This window comes from Dama dama, chromosome 18 (genome assembly GCF_033118175.1).
Source record: "Dama dama isolate Ldn47 chromosome 18, ASM3311817v1, whole genome shotgun sequence".
Classification (NCBI taxonomy): Eukaryota; Metazoa; Chordata; class Mammalia; order Artiodactyla; family Cervidae; genus Dama; species Dama dama.
This window is the reverse complement of record NC_083698.1, coordinates 100,767,191-100,782,405: the sequence shown is the minus strand read 5'-3', so window position 1 is coordinate 100,782,405 and position 15,215 is coordinate 100,767,191. Positions and strand designations below refer to the sequence as shown.

At 42.9% G+C, this 15,215-nt stretch overlaps 1 gene segment (V, D, J or C); it reads right to left on the bottom strand.

Annotated features, from left to right (window-relative positions):
- LOC133072568 (T cell receptor beta constant 1-like) overlaps positions 1-7,735 on the bottom strand; it is a 63,703-nt gene extending 55,968 nt beyond the window's left edge. Inside the window, 2 exon segments of the C gene segment in view lie at positions 7,308-7,475; positions 7,606-7,735. Of these exon segments, the coding sequence occupies positions 7,308-7,475; positions 7,606-7,654 (217 nt within the window).
- Positions 7,736-15,215: the final 7,480 nt, after the last annotated feature.

Genomic DNA, 15,215 nt, shown 5'->3' with positions numbered 1-15,215 from the left:
GAGAAGACATTTTGTAGCTGGAGCCTGGGAAGCCAGTGACCATGGTTCCTCACCTGTGATCAGGACTCACCTACTCTGAGAAGCAAAAGGACAACACCGCAGAGGAACCTGTTGCGCATGGTAGCGTCAGATGAAGAATGCTGTTTACCCCTGGGATGAATTCAGTCTCTGAAACCAACACTTTCATCTGCTTCCTGGCCAGAGGCCACACCCTCCTCCCCTACTGCTTCAAAAAGGAGCGAAAAACCTCTTAGACTTGATAGAATGTGATGATTTCATTTATCTGTCACGGACAACTGCATTTTTGTCCACTGCCTGAGTAACAACAGATCTATTCAAGGTCCCAGGTCTGGTCCCATGAGGATAAAAATCAACATCCCTTGGATTTGTTGCATCCAAGTAAGAAGAAGCATTGACCTGTGAAATGGCTTCCCAGTGGTCAGGGTGGTTGCCGAAGAAATCCAGGGCTGAATAAATTGAAGAGGTTGGAGGGTTTTCTTTGTAGGCACCATTTCTGTTCCTTATGCCTCATGTCGATTTTGTTAAAATTCCATTAAATTAGAGATAGAGGCAGGCTTCCCAGGTGGCTCAGTGGTAAAGAATCCTCCTGTCAGTGCAAGAGATGCCAGAGACGTGGGTTCGATCCCTGGGTTGGGAAGATCCACTGGAGGAGGAAATGGCAACCCACTCCAGTATCCTTGCCTGGAAAATCCCATGGACAGAGGAGCTTGGCAGGCTACAGTCCACGGGGCCGCAAAGCGCTGGATATGACTGAGCGCCTGTGCACTCAGAGTAGTGAAAATAATCAGTTCAGATCCTTCTATTGTTTCAAGCTCAAAATCATAGAAGGAGACCTGAAGTTGTGAGAAAGGGGGCTGAGGTGGGGGAGGGATAGGACTTTGAGTCGCTGTGTGTGAAGAAACACGTCTAATGTGAGGAAGGAACCGTTAGCCAGAGAGAGACTGTCTGGGGAAGAAGCCAAAGGAAAACACTTCCTGTTTCCAGAGAGAGACTGTCTGTGGAAGAAGCCAAAGGAAAACACTTCCTGTTTCTTAGCTAGCAAAGGCTCCCCTGCAGATGTCTATTAGGCAACTATCAAGTTAATATCCCGCTTATCTTGAGGGACACAATTTATTCAAGTCTCACTGGGCAGTGTAGTCAGAGGCAGGGGGGGAGTCAGTCCTGACTGACTGGGTCCTTCCCCAGCTTGGGAGACACGGACTCAGGGATCGCTTTCTGGCCAGACTGTGGCTCAGGCCACACAGGCCCCTCAGGGCTGAGGCGTCTGGGAGATCTGCAGTAGCTTCTGTAGTTTGAGGTGAGGTTTAAGCCGGTGGGACTTCTTTGCTCCTGTGACTACGTTTTTGTGCAGTCTGTGGGGGCCTGAGTCATGCTGTGTAGTCACTGCTGGCGCAGAAGTAGCTAGATGTCTGTGAGGAGCTGGTGGTCTCTAGCGTCAGGGGAAAATGCTCTTTGCTTATTCTGGAGACCGTCGACCTAGAAGGGCGCTCTCCTTTCTCCGTGGTATTAACCCCGTATGAATAATGGATCAGCTGCAGTTCCATTCCTGGGTCTTGCTGATACCAGTACATATTGTCATGGCCCATTGTTTGAGAACATTCTAGAGTAATCTTCTTTCCCGTCCCTATGACACAGTGTCTTGGGGTCTGATGAACATCAGCATCCAGGAAGCCTGAGAGAAAAAGACAAAAACATTGGTCACAGAGTCCAAGATGGGCCTTAACGCTGAAGCCGGAAGCAAACCTAGCACAGAGAAAAATGTTCCTTTTTTGATTTTAGAGAATTCTGTGTCTATGACTTACCTGCACCCAACAGGTAGAGGGCCACACAGCAGAGGAGCCTGACAGCCATGCCACAGTCAGGGCCAGGAGAGTGTCTCCCAGGTCTGGGGAGGTGGCATGGGCAACTGGTGAAGTCATCAAGACTGTGATGACAATGTTGGCTGCATTTCTGGGCCCCACATCCTGTTGATAGCGTGGTGTCATGTATATTCCCTACCCATCAGAAGACTGATATTTTTGTTCACTTCTCTCGTCCACAACAGGCTAGCTGCTTGGCTTATCTTAAGTCTCTAACTCTTTTATGAAACATTAAATCACACCTGTTTTACCAACTATGAAGATGACACCAAAGCTCTGAAAGCTTATAATAGGAGGATTTTGTCTAATTAGGGAGGTTAGAAAAGGAAGTGATGTTTGAGATGAGTTTGGAAGGATGAATTGGTCAGAAGTCTACAAAACAGAGAGAAGAACATTCAGGGAACAGAGTGGCTCAGTCAAACATGATGCAGGAGAGCATGTTGTGAGGATTAATTGAGGCAATACGCATGAAGCATTTAAAACAGTAACTGGCCATCACTGAGTTCTCAGAAAATATGTTGTTATTATTGTGTGATAACCACATGTTGTTCTCTGTCTCATTTCTTACTACTTGGTGCTCAGATTTCATCCACTTTCTCAACTTAGGTTTCATGATATTAGGTTCATCTTTCTTTTAACTGCATCGTCAATTGCACCAGAACAGAAAATTGAGACCCACAGTGTTTTTCCAGTACAGACTTTGGTAAAGTTGGCTAAAAATTTCTGGGTGCTGCTGCAGTAAACAGCTTCTAAACCACTCCCCTCTTTCCTCTCTTTTCTTCGTTTCATCTCAGGAAAAAATTTTAGCTTTCATTGTGAGTGACAGAGGTTACTCCCAGGATCTTTCCCCTCTTTTCCTGTTTCCTTTGCCCCAGTTCACTAGAATACACAGCTGACATTCAATAAAATTCTTGCATAGAGGCTGCTGGTCTGGGGTTTTGGATTTTGACTATTATGGATTCATTATTTGAGGATCAGGGCTCCCCAGGTGGCTTAGTGGTAAAGAATCCTCCCACCAATGCAAGAGACATGGGTTCGATCCCTGGGCTGAGATGATCCCCTGGAGAAGGGAATGGCAACCCACTCTAGCATTCTTGCCTGGGAAATCCCATGGATAGAGGCGCCTGGCAGACTATAGTGGGTCGCAAGAGAGTCAGACACGACTTAGAGACTAAACAACAACAACAATTTGAGGATCATCTCTTCAGTCTTCACTTATTGTATGGAACATCTATAGGCTCCTGCTCACTCTGGCTCTCTCATATATCCTGAAGAAATATAATAATTAAGACTGACCAAACCCTGAAATACTCTTATTCCATTAGGGGCTCCTCTAAGACAAGGGTTATCATTCAAATCATTAGTGACATTTAGCCTTTGCTTTTACTTTGAAGTTGATCTTACTTAAATAGAGAGTAGCCAGCAAGAGAAAAATAAATGAAATTTTACTGCCACCTGCCGAAAATAAGGTGGAACTGGTGAACAGATACTTAGTGATTTGGGAGGATTCTTTCTGATGAATTTTAAAGAAACAGGAAGGACAGAGACTTTTGGTTGTTCCAAGTGTGAGAAGGTTTTTGGATAAGTGATGAGTTGGTAAAAGTTCTCAGCAGTGACTGGATGTAAAATATGTATCTCACAGTAGAAGTGATTAAAGAAAGAGGGAAGAAAGACAGGGGTAGAAGTTGGGTTGGGAGTAGATAAGCTCAGGTCCTCAAATGAAGGGATGTTTGAAGGCAGAGATAAAACATCTACCCCTTGTTTCCCAGTTCAAGAATAGCTCATGAATGACTTGCCTTTCTGGTATAGCTAAGGAAGTTTCTGGGGCTTCCCAGGTGGCTCAGCGGTAAAGAATCTGCCCGCCAATGCAAGAGATGCAAGAGATGTGGGTTTAATTCCTGGGTCGGGAACATCCCCTAGGGTAGGAAACGGAAACCCACTCCAGTATTCCTGCCTGAAAAATTCCAGGGACAGAGAACCTGGCAGGCTACAACCCATGAGGTCGCAGAGTTGGACACCACTGAACAATGAGCACACACCCAGGGAGGTCTCTGGAGCAACTGCCGAGAATTTCTAAATGTCAACACTTGAGGATACAGGAATCATCAGCCATAATCGCTACATACATCTCTATACATTTTTGGTCCAGCCTCTCTCAGCTTCTTCCACTCTTCTTTGTCTTCTTATATAATTCTGCTCAAAAGGACTGGTAGGTCAGGGAATGCGGAGGACTTAAATACACATGCTCCAGAACTTAGAAGACATGTTACCTGGAAGAAAGTCATGAAGAACTTCTTGAGGCATATTTGAATCTATTTTCCTTCCCTGCCTCCCTCTCTCCTTTTCTTCTATTTTCCTTCATTAAGTCAAACATTGTACAGTCTAGGGATACATAACTGGAGGGACATTACTCTGAAATGAAAGAATATAGTGTCTTGGGAAGAGTGAGTATAGAAAGAATGACAAAAGAATACACTGACTATGGTGGTTTTGAAATAGATAGGAGCTGAGACTTCGCTGTAGGAGTCAGGAGAGCCTCTATGGCTAAGCTAATCTCTGAGCTCAGAATGAAAGGATGTTCAGGAGTGAGCCCAGCGGTCAAGAAGTAATCACCCATTTCAGACACAGGAGAGGGTATTGGCAAAGTTGTGTGTGTGTGTGTGTGTGTGTGTGTGTGTGTGTGTAGTCGCTCAGTCATGTCCGACTCTTTGCAATCCTGTGGACTGTAGCCTACCAGGCTCCTTGGGATTTTCCAGGCAAGAGTACTAGAGTTGGTTGTCATTAGCTGTGCAATTCAGCTTGGCCTGTTCAGGGAAACATAGAACCTTCAGTAGAACTAGACTATAAGTGCTGGTGTGGATTTGGAAGACTTGGCTATATTTTTAGAGACTATATTTATATAGGGCTTTGTGCGCCAAATAAAGAATGATGGACTCAATCAGGCTGATGGGAATGTCCAAGATGGAAGAAAAGCAGATACAGGAAGAGGCTGGGGGTGGCGGGGGGAGGGGGGCGGTGGGGTGAAAAGGGCAATGCCTTTCTCCTCGGTCATAGGTGATGAGGGCCTGCATGAAATAGAAGCAACCGGGGAGGAAAGGAGCAGCTGAATCTGATAAATGTGTGTATCAGAGACTGTGATGGTCTCCCCCTTCAGGCACGAAGAACTTTCTCCCCCATCTGTAGGAGCACTGCTGGCTGAATGCCCTCCTTGTGGATTGTCTTGGCTACAGAGGCATCTCTTCTCCCAAGGGCATGCCTTTTCTCAGGGCCACCATTCCAGTGACATGGCTGCAGTGGAAATGAGCATAAGACCTGGGCCCCTCACCTCAATTTTAGATGGTTCTAGGGCCACCCAACTTCTCAGCCCCCTGGGGATGTAGCTTAGGCTTTTGTTGAAGCTGCAAGGCAGTCCCATTTCCTCTTCTTCCTTCCATCCATGTGGCTCATAAGTCACTTGCTAATAACTTTCCTGAACATTAATGCCCCCTGCAATGTCCATTTTCCAGGAAACCAAATCTATGACAATGTGCCATATAGAAGTAATAGATTTATCAAGCAAAGGAATGTGAGGACTAATGGAAAAGAGGAACTCAGAGGCACTGTTCCAATCACTGACACAAAATACCATACATGGGCCAGAATGGATACAGGTAGGGGTGGAAAGGCAACCAATTCAGCAATAAATTACTTGATTTTGAATTGTGGAGCATCCGGTTGGAAGTGACCAGTAGAAGGTTGGATTTACCAGTCAGGAACTTAGGAAGGAAATTGTCATGATCATGGATGGGAAGGTTCAGTGCTAGTCACCCAGTCGTGTCCAACCCTTTGAGACCCCAAGGACTGTAGTCTGCCAGGCTCTTCTCTCTGTTCATGGAATTCTAAAGGCAAGAATACTGGAGTGGGTAGCCATTCCTTTCTCCAAGGCATCTTCCTGTCCCAGGGATTGAACCTGGGTCTTCTGCATTGCAGGCAGATTCTTTACCCCTGCACCACAGGAAGGTTAAGGATGAATATTTATACTGAGGAAAAAAGAAGGCAGAAGAAAAGTCTAGGAAAATCTACTATTAAAATGTTCAGTAGACAAATTGAACAGTTTATGAAATAAAGATAAATTATTATTACAGATGAGACTACTGAAGAAGTATGCATAGAAAAGCTGAGAACAAAAGTCCACAGAAAACTGATTCATTTTTTAAAGGGATAGCAGATGAGATAGAACTCATAAAGGAGAATGAGACAAAGAACTATGACTTTTCCCCAATTAGAACAGGTAGAAAATAAAAGAAACTGGGCTCTTTGTGTCTGAACTGTTATCAGGTCCTGTGGATTCTTCCGTGGAAATAATTGAGGTATGTGAGTTAAGAAGACAAAGCCCTCGAGGAAGGCTTTGACCTGATTCTCAGGCAGACTTTTGCATCATACTTAGCAGCCTTTGATTAAGCACTTTTGTGTCTAGAGTTCACTGGCTCCAAGTAGGATCCTCCCCGCAGGGCAGTCAGAGTTTTTCCCAGTGTCCTGAGAGAAAGGGCAGTCTCCAAGCTCCTAGCTTTGGCTCCATGCTGGACAGCAGGCAAGTATTTTGGAATTCAGTAAATTCAGAAAATGAAGTGAGTCTATTTGCTCCTGCAGGTTGAGATTGATCTCAGCAGAGATCCATGTGTCAGGCAGTAGGTGAAAGATAACTTTTATAGATCACATTCTCCAGTTACTTTAACTTCATCTTCTGAGTCAGACTTAATGGTGATTAAATTTATTTAGAATTAAGTTTTAGAAAACAAGTTAGTCAGTTTGTTCTTGGTATAAAGGCAACCAACTGCAGACCTAAAGAGTAGGCTTGGAAAGAAAGAGATGAGAAAGGGCTGGCGGGATAAAGGGGCTGTCAGCTTTAACAGAGTGGATGAGGATATTGCAAGGTGGGTGGAGACAGACACCAAAGGACCATTAAAAGTCACAATGTGGGTAAGCTAATAAGAAACACTTTCATTAAAAATCATGATGGTGTTCCCAAATGCTCAGGCTCATTCTCCCAGGAGGACAGTATTGGGCTAGCCGTTATCACTAGAAAAAAAAAAAGAGGTTCAGTAGGCAGGGGAGGTAGGATCAGTCTAGTCCGTGGTTTAGGAGTCACCCCATGGCCTGGGGACCCTGACCCAAGGCGGACCTAAGTTCAGACTGAGGCTCACACAGCATCGAAACAACCTCTAAGGAACCCACAGCCCACATTAAGGAAGTCTGTGCGCTCTTCCATGCAAACACAGTGGTCTTTCTGTGTAGACAGCAGGTGGCCAGGAAGCACTGTGCAAATACTGCTAGCACAGAAGTAGATGGCCGTCTGGCTGGGGGTAGCAGGCTCTAGGTAGAGGGAGAATTTTGCCTTCTCCTTACGAGAGACATTGTACCCATCAGAGACATCTCCTTTGTTAATACCATTGATATCGTAGGAGGAGTAGATCAGCCGGAGCCCCTGTCCTGGGTCTTGTCGATACCAGTACATAGACTCATGGCCCTTAGTCTGAGAACATTCCAGTACAATGCTCTTTCCTGTGTTTGCAATCCTATTTCTTGGGGTCTGGGTAACACCGGTATCCATGGAGCCTGTGGGGACATAAGAGAGAAACTAGAGACAGAGCCTAGGAAGGGGCCCCTTGCCACAATCTCAAGGGAGAAGCTTCAGCCATGACCCGGGAAATTTAAGGCAAGGGTTTCCCATGTTTCCCAAACTCACCTGTTCCCAGGAGACAAAAGACCACACAGCAGAGGAGCGTGGAGGCCATGGTGGGGAGAGGCAGGAGGAAGATGGTCTCAGCTTTGAGTGTTGGGGGAACAGGGCATGGAAATAGGAAATTGTCAGGATTCTGTCAGCGATGTCATTGTCCCTCCCAACTTAGCAAGTTTCAGAGAAAGATGCAGCCACACCCTTTCACGTCACATCCCCCAAGGGCCTAACCTTCTTCACTCCCTTACTCCTTAGGTGGTGCTTTGGCTTATTGTATATCATATCAGCAGGTGCTGAAATTTTTACTCCTTCCTCTTCTCTGCCATCTCTCAGAGAGCAATGTCTCTCCTTCTCAGACCTTATCTGTTTCAGTCATTCAAGGAAGTGTCATCCTCCCAGTTGGCTAGGCAGCGGAGAACATTCAGAATCCTCTCAAACAAAAGGAGTCTAGTCTCATTGGAAGTTTGTGTAACTTTTCTATTTTTCTGCATTTCCTTTTTTCTAACTCAGGTCTAGATGAGTTTTGCAACTTGAATATATGCACTGTGAAGTTTGAGAATTGTTTTAAAAGAAGGGCAACATGATAACTTTGTTTCAAATCGCCAGTTCTTTAAATGGCTGATGCTTTTCTGGTCAATGTTTTCAAGGTGCATGTCTTTACTGAAAGTATTGGTGCACGGCAGGAATATATTCACTTAATATGGGCATAGATTTCAAAGAAATGTTAACATCTTCACTCATATTTTGAATAACTTTTTTTTTTTTTATTAGTTGGAGGCTAATTACTTCACAACATTTCAGTGGGTTTTGTCATACATTAATATGAATCAACCATAGAGTTACACGTGTTCCCCATCCCGATCCCCCCTCCCACCTCCCTCTCCACCCGATTCCTCTGGGTCTTCCCAGTGCACCAGGCCCGAGCACTTGTCTCATGCATCCCCCTGGGCTGGTGATCTGTTTCACCATAGATAATATACATGCTGTTCTTTCGAAACATCCCACCCTCACCTTCTCCCACAGAGTTCAAAAGTTTGTTCTGTACTTCTGTGTCTCTTTTTCTGTTTTGCATATAGGGTTATCATTACCATCTTTCTAAATTCCATATATATGTGTTAGTATGCTGTAATGTTCTTTATCTTTCTGGCTTACTTCACTCTGTATAATGGGCTCCAGTTTCATCCATCTCATTAGGACTGGTTCAAATGCATTCTTGTTAACGGCTGAGTAATATTCCATGGTGTATATGTACCACAACTTCCTTATCCATTCATCTGCTGATGGGCATCTAGGTTGCTTCCATGTCCTGGCTATTATAAACAGTGCTGCAATGAACATTGGGGTGCACGTGTCTCTTTCAGATCTGGTTTCCTCAGTGTGTATGCCCAGAAGTGGTATTGCTGGATCATATGGCAGTTCTATTTCCAGTTTTTTAAGAAATCTCCACACTGTTTTCCATAGTGGCTGTACTAGTTTGCATTCCCACCAACAGTGTAAGAGGGTTCCCTTTTCTCCACACCGTCTCCAGCATTTATTGCTTGTAGACTTTTGGATAGCAGCCATCCTGACTGGCGTGTAATGGTACCTCATTGTGGTTTTGATTTGCATTTCTCTAATAATGAGTGATGTTGAGCATCTTTTCATGTGTTTGTTAGCCATCTGTGTGTCTTCTTTGGAGAAGTGTCTGTTTAGTTCTTTGGCCCATTTTTTTATTGGGTCTTTTATTTTTCTGGAATTGAGCTGCAGGAGTTGCTTGTATATTTTTGAGATTAATCCTTTGTCTGTTTCTTCATTTGCTATTATTTTCTCCCAATCTGAGGGCTGTCTTTTCACCTTACTAATAGTTTCCTTTGTAGTGCAAAAGCTTTTAAGTTTCATTAGGTCCCATTTGTTTAGTTTTGCTTTTATTTCCAATATTCTGGGAGGTGGGTCATAGAGGATCTTGCTGTGATTTATGTCGGAGAGTGTTTTGCCTATGTTCTCCTCTAGGAGTTTTATAGTTTCTGGTCTTACATTTAGATCTTTAATCCATTTTGAGTTTATTTTTGTGTATGGTGTTAGAAAGTGTTCTAGTTTCATTCTTTTACAAGTGGTTGACCAGGTTTCCCAGCACCACTTGTTAAAGAGGTTGTCTTTTTTCCATTGTATATCCTTGCCTCCTTTGTCAAAGAGAATAACTGTAAATGGTTTCTTCAAGAGAGAATTTCAGTATAACATAAATTGTTCCTGATTTTAAGAGGCAAGTGTTCAGTATTTCAAGGCAACATACTGCAAATAATACCATAGTTAAGCTACAATGATCTGAAGCCCCTTGTGACATAATAAGCAAATGGTGTTTGCTGTTTGAGCTTGTCCTGGCTCCACCCAATCCGTGGATATATCATGGCATCCCGTAAGTCAATCCTGCTTCATCTCGCATTGGGAAAGCCTTCTTTTTAATGTTTTTTCTTTTGATTATGAAAATTTCTAACCTTTGCCAAGTAGATGTAATCATATAATGAACTTCCATGTCCCCACATTTGTTGTTTTTCAGTTGTTTAGTCATGCCTGATTCTTTACGACCCCATGGGCTGCAGCACACCAGGCTTCCTTGCCCTACACTATCTCCTGGAGTTTGCTCAAACTCATGTCCTTTGAGTCAGTGATGCCATCCAATCATCTCATCCTCTGCCGTCCCCTTCTCCTCCTGCCTTCAATCTTTCCCAGCATCAGGGTCTTTTCCAATGAGTCAGCTCTTCATATCAGGTGGCCAAAGTATTGGAGCTTCAGCTTCAGCATCAGTCCTTCTAATGCATATTCAGGTCTGAATTCCTTTAAGATTGATCGGTTTGATCTCCTTGAAGTCCAAGGGACTCTCAAGAGTCTTCTCTAACACCACAGTTCAAAAGCATCAACTCTTCAGTGCTCAATTTTCTTTATAGTCCAACTCTCACATCCATACATGACTACTGGAAAAGCCATAGCTTTGACTATACAGACCTTTGTTGGCAAAGTAAAGTCTCTGATTTTTAATACACTGTCTAGGTTTATCATAACTTTTCTTCCAAGGAGCAAGCATCTTTTAATTTCATCCCCACATTGCCTGGCTTCAATAATTACCAATTCATAGGGACTTTGCTGTGGTTCAGTGGTTGAACCTGCCTTGCAAATGCATAGATCAAGGATTCAATCTCTGGTCTGGGAACTAAGATCCCATATGCTGTGGAGCAACTAAACCCATACACCACAGCTAGAGAGTCCTTGTGCCAATAAAGATCCTAAGACTTGATGCAGCTAAATACAAAGACTGGGGAAGAATTTTTTAATTAGCATAAAAACAATAATAATTACCAGCTTGTGGCCTCTCTCATTTATTCCCCATTTGCTTATCTCTCTCCTTGGTTATTTTGCATAGTTTCTGATTTATTTACGAGCACCCAACTACATTTCCCAGCTGGTGCACCATTCCATGTGGCACATCCCAGTGTTATATTCCTTCTCTCTCTTTCTGGTAGACAGTTCTCCATTAATCATGCCAACAGAAAAGTGGATTTATTGCAGTAAATTGCTTATCCTGGTGTTCAATTAACACAAACAGGGTAATTATAATACAGATGATCACTTCTGGTTTGTCCTTAATGGGAAAAATATAATTGGCCTAATTTGCAATTCTTAAGCATATTGTTTTGCTGCCCCCTGCTGTATGCAGTGATTTGACCAGAATAGAGATTTAGGAGGTGAATATAACCTGCTATCTTTTCCAGTAGTCATGTATGGATGTGAGAGTTGGACTATAAAGAAAGCTGAGTGCAGAAGAATTGATGCTTTTGAACTGTGGTGTTGGAGAAGACTCTTGAGAGTCCCTTGGACTGCAAGGAGATCCAATCAGTCCATCCTAAAGGAAATCAGTCCTGGGTGTTCATTGGAAGGACTGATGTCAAAGCGGAAACTACAATACTTTGGCCACCTGATGCGAAGAACTGACTCATTTGAAAAGACCCTGATGTTGGGAAAGATTGAAGGCAGGAGGAGAAGGGGACAACAGGGGATGAGATGGTCAGATGGCATCACCGACTCAAAGGACATGGGTTTGGGTAGACTCTGGGAGTTGGTGATGGACAGGGAGACCTGGTGTGCTGCAATTCATGGGGTCACAAAGAGTCAGACATGACTGAGCGACTGAACTGACTGATAACCTGCTATCAGACTTCCTAGGTGGCACTAGTGGTAAAGAACCTGACAATTCAAGAGACTCAAGAGATGTGGGTTCGATCCCTGGGTGAGGAAGATCCCCTGGAGGAGAGCATGACAACCAGTATTTTTGCCTTGAGAATCCCATAGACAGAGGAGCCTGGCAGGCTACAGTCCCTAGGGTTGCAAAGAGTCGGACATGACTGAAGCAACTTAGCAACAAAAGCAAAAATAACCTATTATTGGGAGTCACATCAGTTGAGAGAACAGAGGACTCAGGTCCAATAGAGTCCTACAGGAGAAGTTTGGAGACACGTGACAAAGAGACGTGAAGCAGAATCTATGCCTGAGGAGGACTGAGTGACTATGATCAGAAGAATGAATGGAAGAGACATACATTGGATGGGAAAGGAGCTGAAAAAGACACTCTTATTTCTGGGCAACCAAGAGGATCCTTGGTGGCATGGACCAATATTTCCCCTATTCTGGGTGGTTTGTATGACTCTCAAATCTTATTTATAGCCGACTTTTCCTCTGACTTATCTGCAGGGCTCTCAGGGCACGGACCTCTCAGTCTCACCATGTACCATGCTCTTTGCCAACTATGCTGTGTGTCTGTAATGTGATCTTACGGATGCTGAAAACACTCTTCATTTGTTAATTACCCATCTGTATAACTAACATCCTCTGGCAGAAAGGATGCCAAAGGAGAAAGGGTTTTTTGCTACTGGTTACTGCTTTCTGTCATAAGAAAATTTTGCTTGCCTTCAGCTCACAAAGGTAAAGTTTTCCTAAGTTTTCTTCCAGAAGATTTGTAGTTTTAGCCTTCACACTTAGGCCTATGATCCATCTGAAATTTATTTTTGTTTATGGTATGAGATGTCAATAAATTTCATTTCTTTCCATATGCTCATCCATTTCGGTTTAGTTCAGTTCAGTCACTCAGTCGTGTCTGACTCTCTGCAACCCCGTGGACTGCAGCACGCCAGGCTTCCCTGTAAATCACCAACTCCCGGAACCTGCTCACACTCATGCCCATCAAGTCAGTGGTGCCATCCAACCATCTTATCCTCTATAGTCCCCTTCTCCTCCTGCTTTCAATCTTTCCCAGCATCAGGGTCTTTTCCAGTGAGTCAGTTCTTTGCATTAGATGGCCAAAGTACTGGAGTTTCAGCTTCAGCATTAGTCCTTGCAATGAATATTTGGGACTGATTTCCTTTAGGATTGACTGGTTTGATCTCCTTGCAGTCCAAGGGACTCTCAGGAGTCTTCTCCAACACCACAGCTCAAAAGCATCAAATCTTTTGTGGTCAGCTTTCTTTATAGTCCAACTCTCACATCGACACATGACTACTGGAAAAACCATAGCTTTGACTAGATGGACCTTTGTCAGCAAAGTAATGCCTCTGCTTTTTAATATGCTGCCTAGGTTGGTCATTGCTTTATTCCAAGAAGTAAGCATCTTTTAATTTCATGGCTGCAGTTCACCATCTGCTCTGATTTTGGAGCCCAAGAAAATAAAGTTTGTCACTATATCCATTGTTTCCTCATCTATTTGCCATGAAGCGATGGGACCAGATGCCATGATCTTCATTTTTTGAATGTTGAGTTTTAAGCCAGTTTTTTCACTCTCCTTTCACTTTCATGAAGAGGCTCTTCAGTTCCTCTTCACTTTCTGCCATAAGGGTGGTGTCATCTGCATATCTGAGGTTATTGATATTTCTCCCAGCAATCTTGATTCCAACTTGTGCTTCACCCAACCTGGCATTTCGACTCATCCATTTACCTCAACATAATTGGTTGAGAAAATTGCTACCTTAATGCACTGAAATTTTTAATCTGTAAACAAGGGTTATCTTTCTATTTTTAAATTTTCTTTAGTTTCCCTTTGTGATGGAACATCATTTGCTAAATTTATTTCTGTTATAGATAGTATCATATATGAAATTGTTTCCTGAAGTTTATTTTTCAGTTGTTTGCAACTAGTGTAAAGACACTTGATTTTTTTATATTGATTTTGTATCTTGTGATCTTCCTAAATTCACTAATTCTTTCTAGCTGTGGTTCACTGATTCTTATATAAACAATCAATGAAAGTGAAAGTATGAGTGTTGGTTGCTCAGTCGTCCACCTCTTTGCAACCCTGCAGACTGACTGTAGCCCGCCAGGCTCCTTTGTCCATGAAATTCTCCAGGCAAGAATACTGGTCTGGGTTGCCATTCCCTTCTCCAGGGGATCTTCCCAACCCTGGAACTGAACCCGGGTCTCCTGCATTGCAGGCAGATTCTTTACCATCTGAGCCACAAATAACCCTCTATAAACAATCATATAATCTGAAAAGAGTGACAATTTCACATCTTCCTTTACAGTATTTAGGATTTCTTTTTCATTTTTGTTTGGCCTTATGACACTGTTTAAGATCTCCAGTATAATGTTGAAGAAAAGTAAGCAAGTTTATCAGGTCTTATAGTGCTTTATGGAGGTAGGGCAATTAAGTAACAATTATCCATTTTGACCTGAAATCAAATTCCCAAGTTATCTTTATTATAATTGTAGAATCTTTATACTTCTTATTGCATTTTTTTTTTAAGTTCTTGACTCTTGCTGTCAAACTGACATTATTATGTGAAAGTGAAAGTGTTAGTCGCTCTGTGGTAGTCTGGCTCTTTTTGACCCCGTGGACTGTAGCCCTCTAGGCTTCTCTGTCCATGAATTCTCCAGGCAAGAATACTGGAGTGGATAGACATGCCCTTCTCCAGGGGATCTTCCTGACCCAGGACTGAACCTGGGTTTCCTGCACTATAGGCAGATTCTTCACTGTGTGAGCCACTAGTTACCCTCTGGCTAGGCTCTTGATCACACTGGATAACATAATTCAGTTATTAAGTGTTCCAAAACATTTTTTCACAAATCTTTTTTCCAGATTTATATGAAATTTTTTCTATGTATAGTTTCTCATTTCCTATTAAATTGTTGGTTTTTTTCTTTTCTTAAATCGTTACCTTCACCTTCATGGTAAACATTGATGATTTCTGAATATCACTTAAAATTTGTTTCCCTAAATTTATTTCTCAGATATTTGCTTTAAGTTATCCAAAGAAAAAGTGCACTTCAAACAGCATATAACACTCTCATGTTTTTCATTTAAAAATCCATAATGTGCCATAAGTATGCCTATTCTTTGAAATATATTTTTCACGGCTCCTTTCAGTCCTCCCTTTTTTCAGAGACTGACACTCCATGGAATTCAACCAAGTTTCTCAGTCGTGTTAAGCCTCAGTGAATGATGGTTGTTGTGTAAGCACTGGCAGAATTAAAATGGGTCAGCTGGCGTATCAAGAGTCTGATGAAATCAAAGATTTCACTGGATGGGATTTGGCTCTAAAATAGATAATATGAGGACAGATAATATAAGAAAGATGTGTGTATTTCTGCTGCCCCTTGGAGAA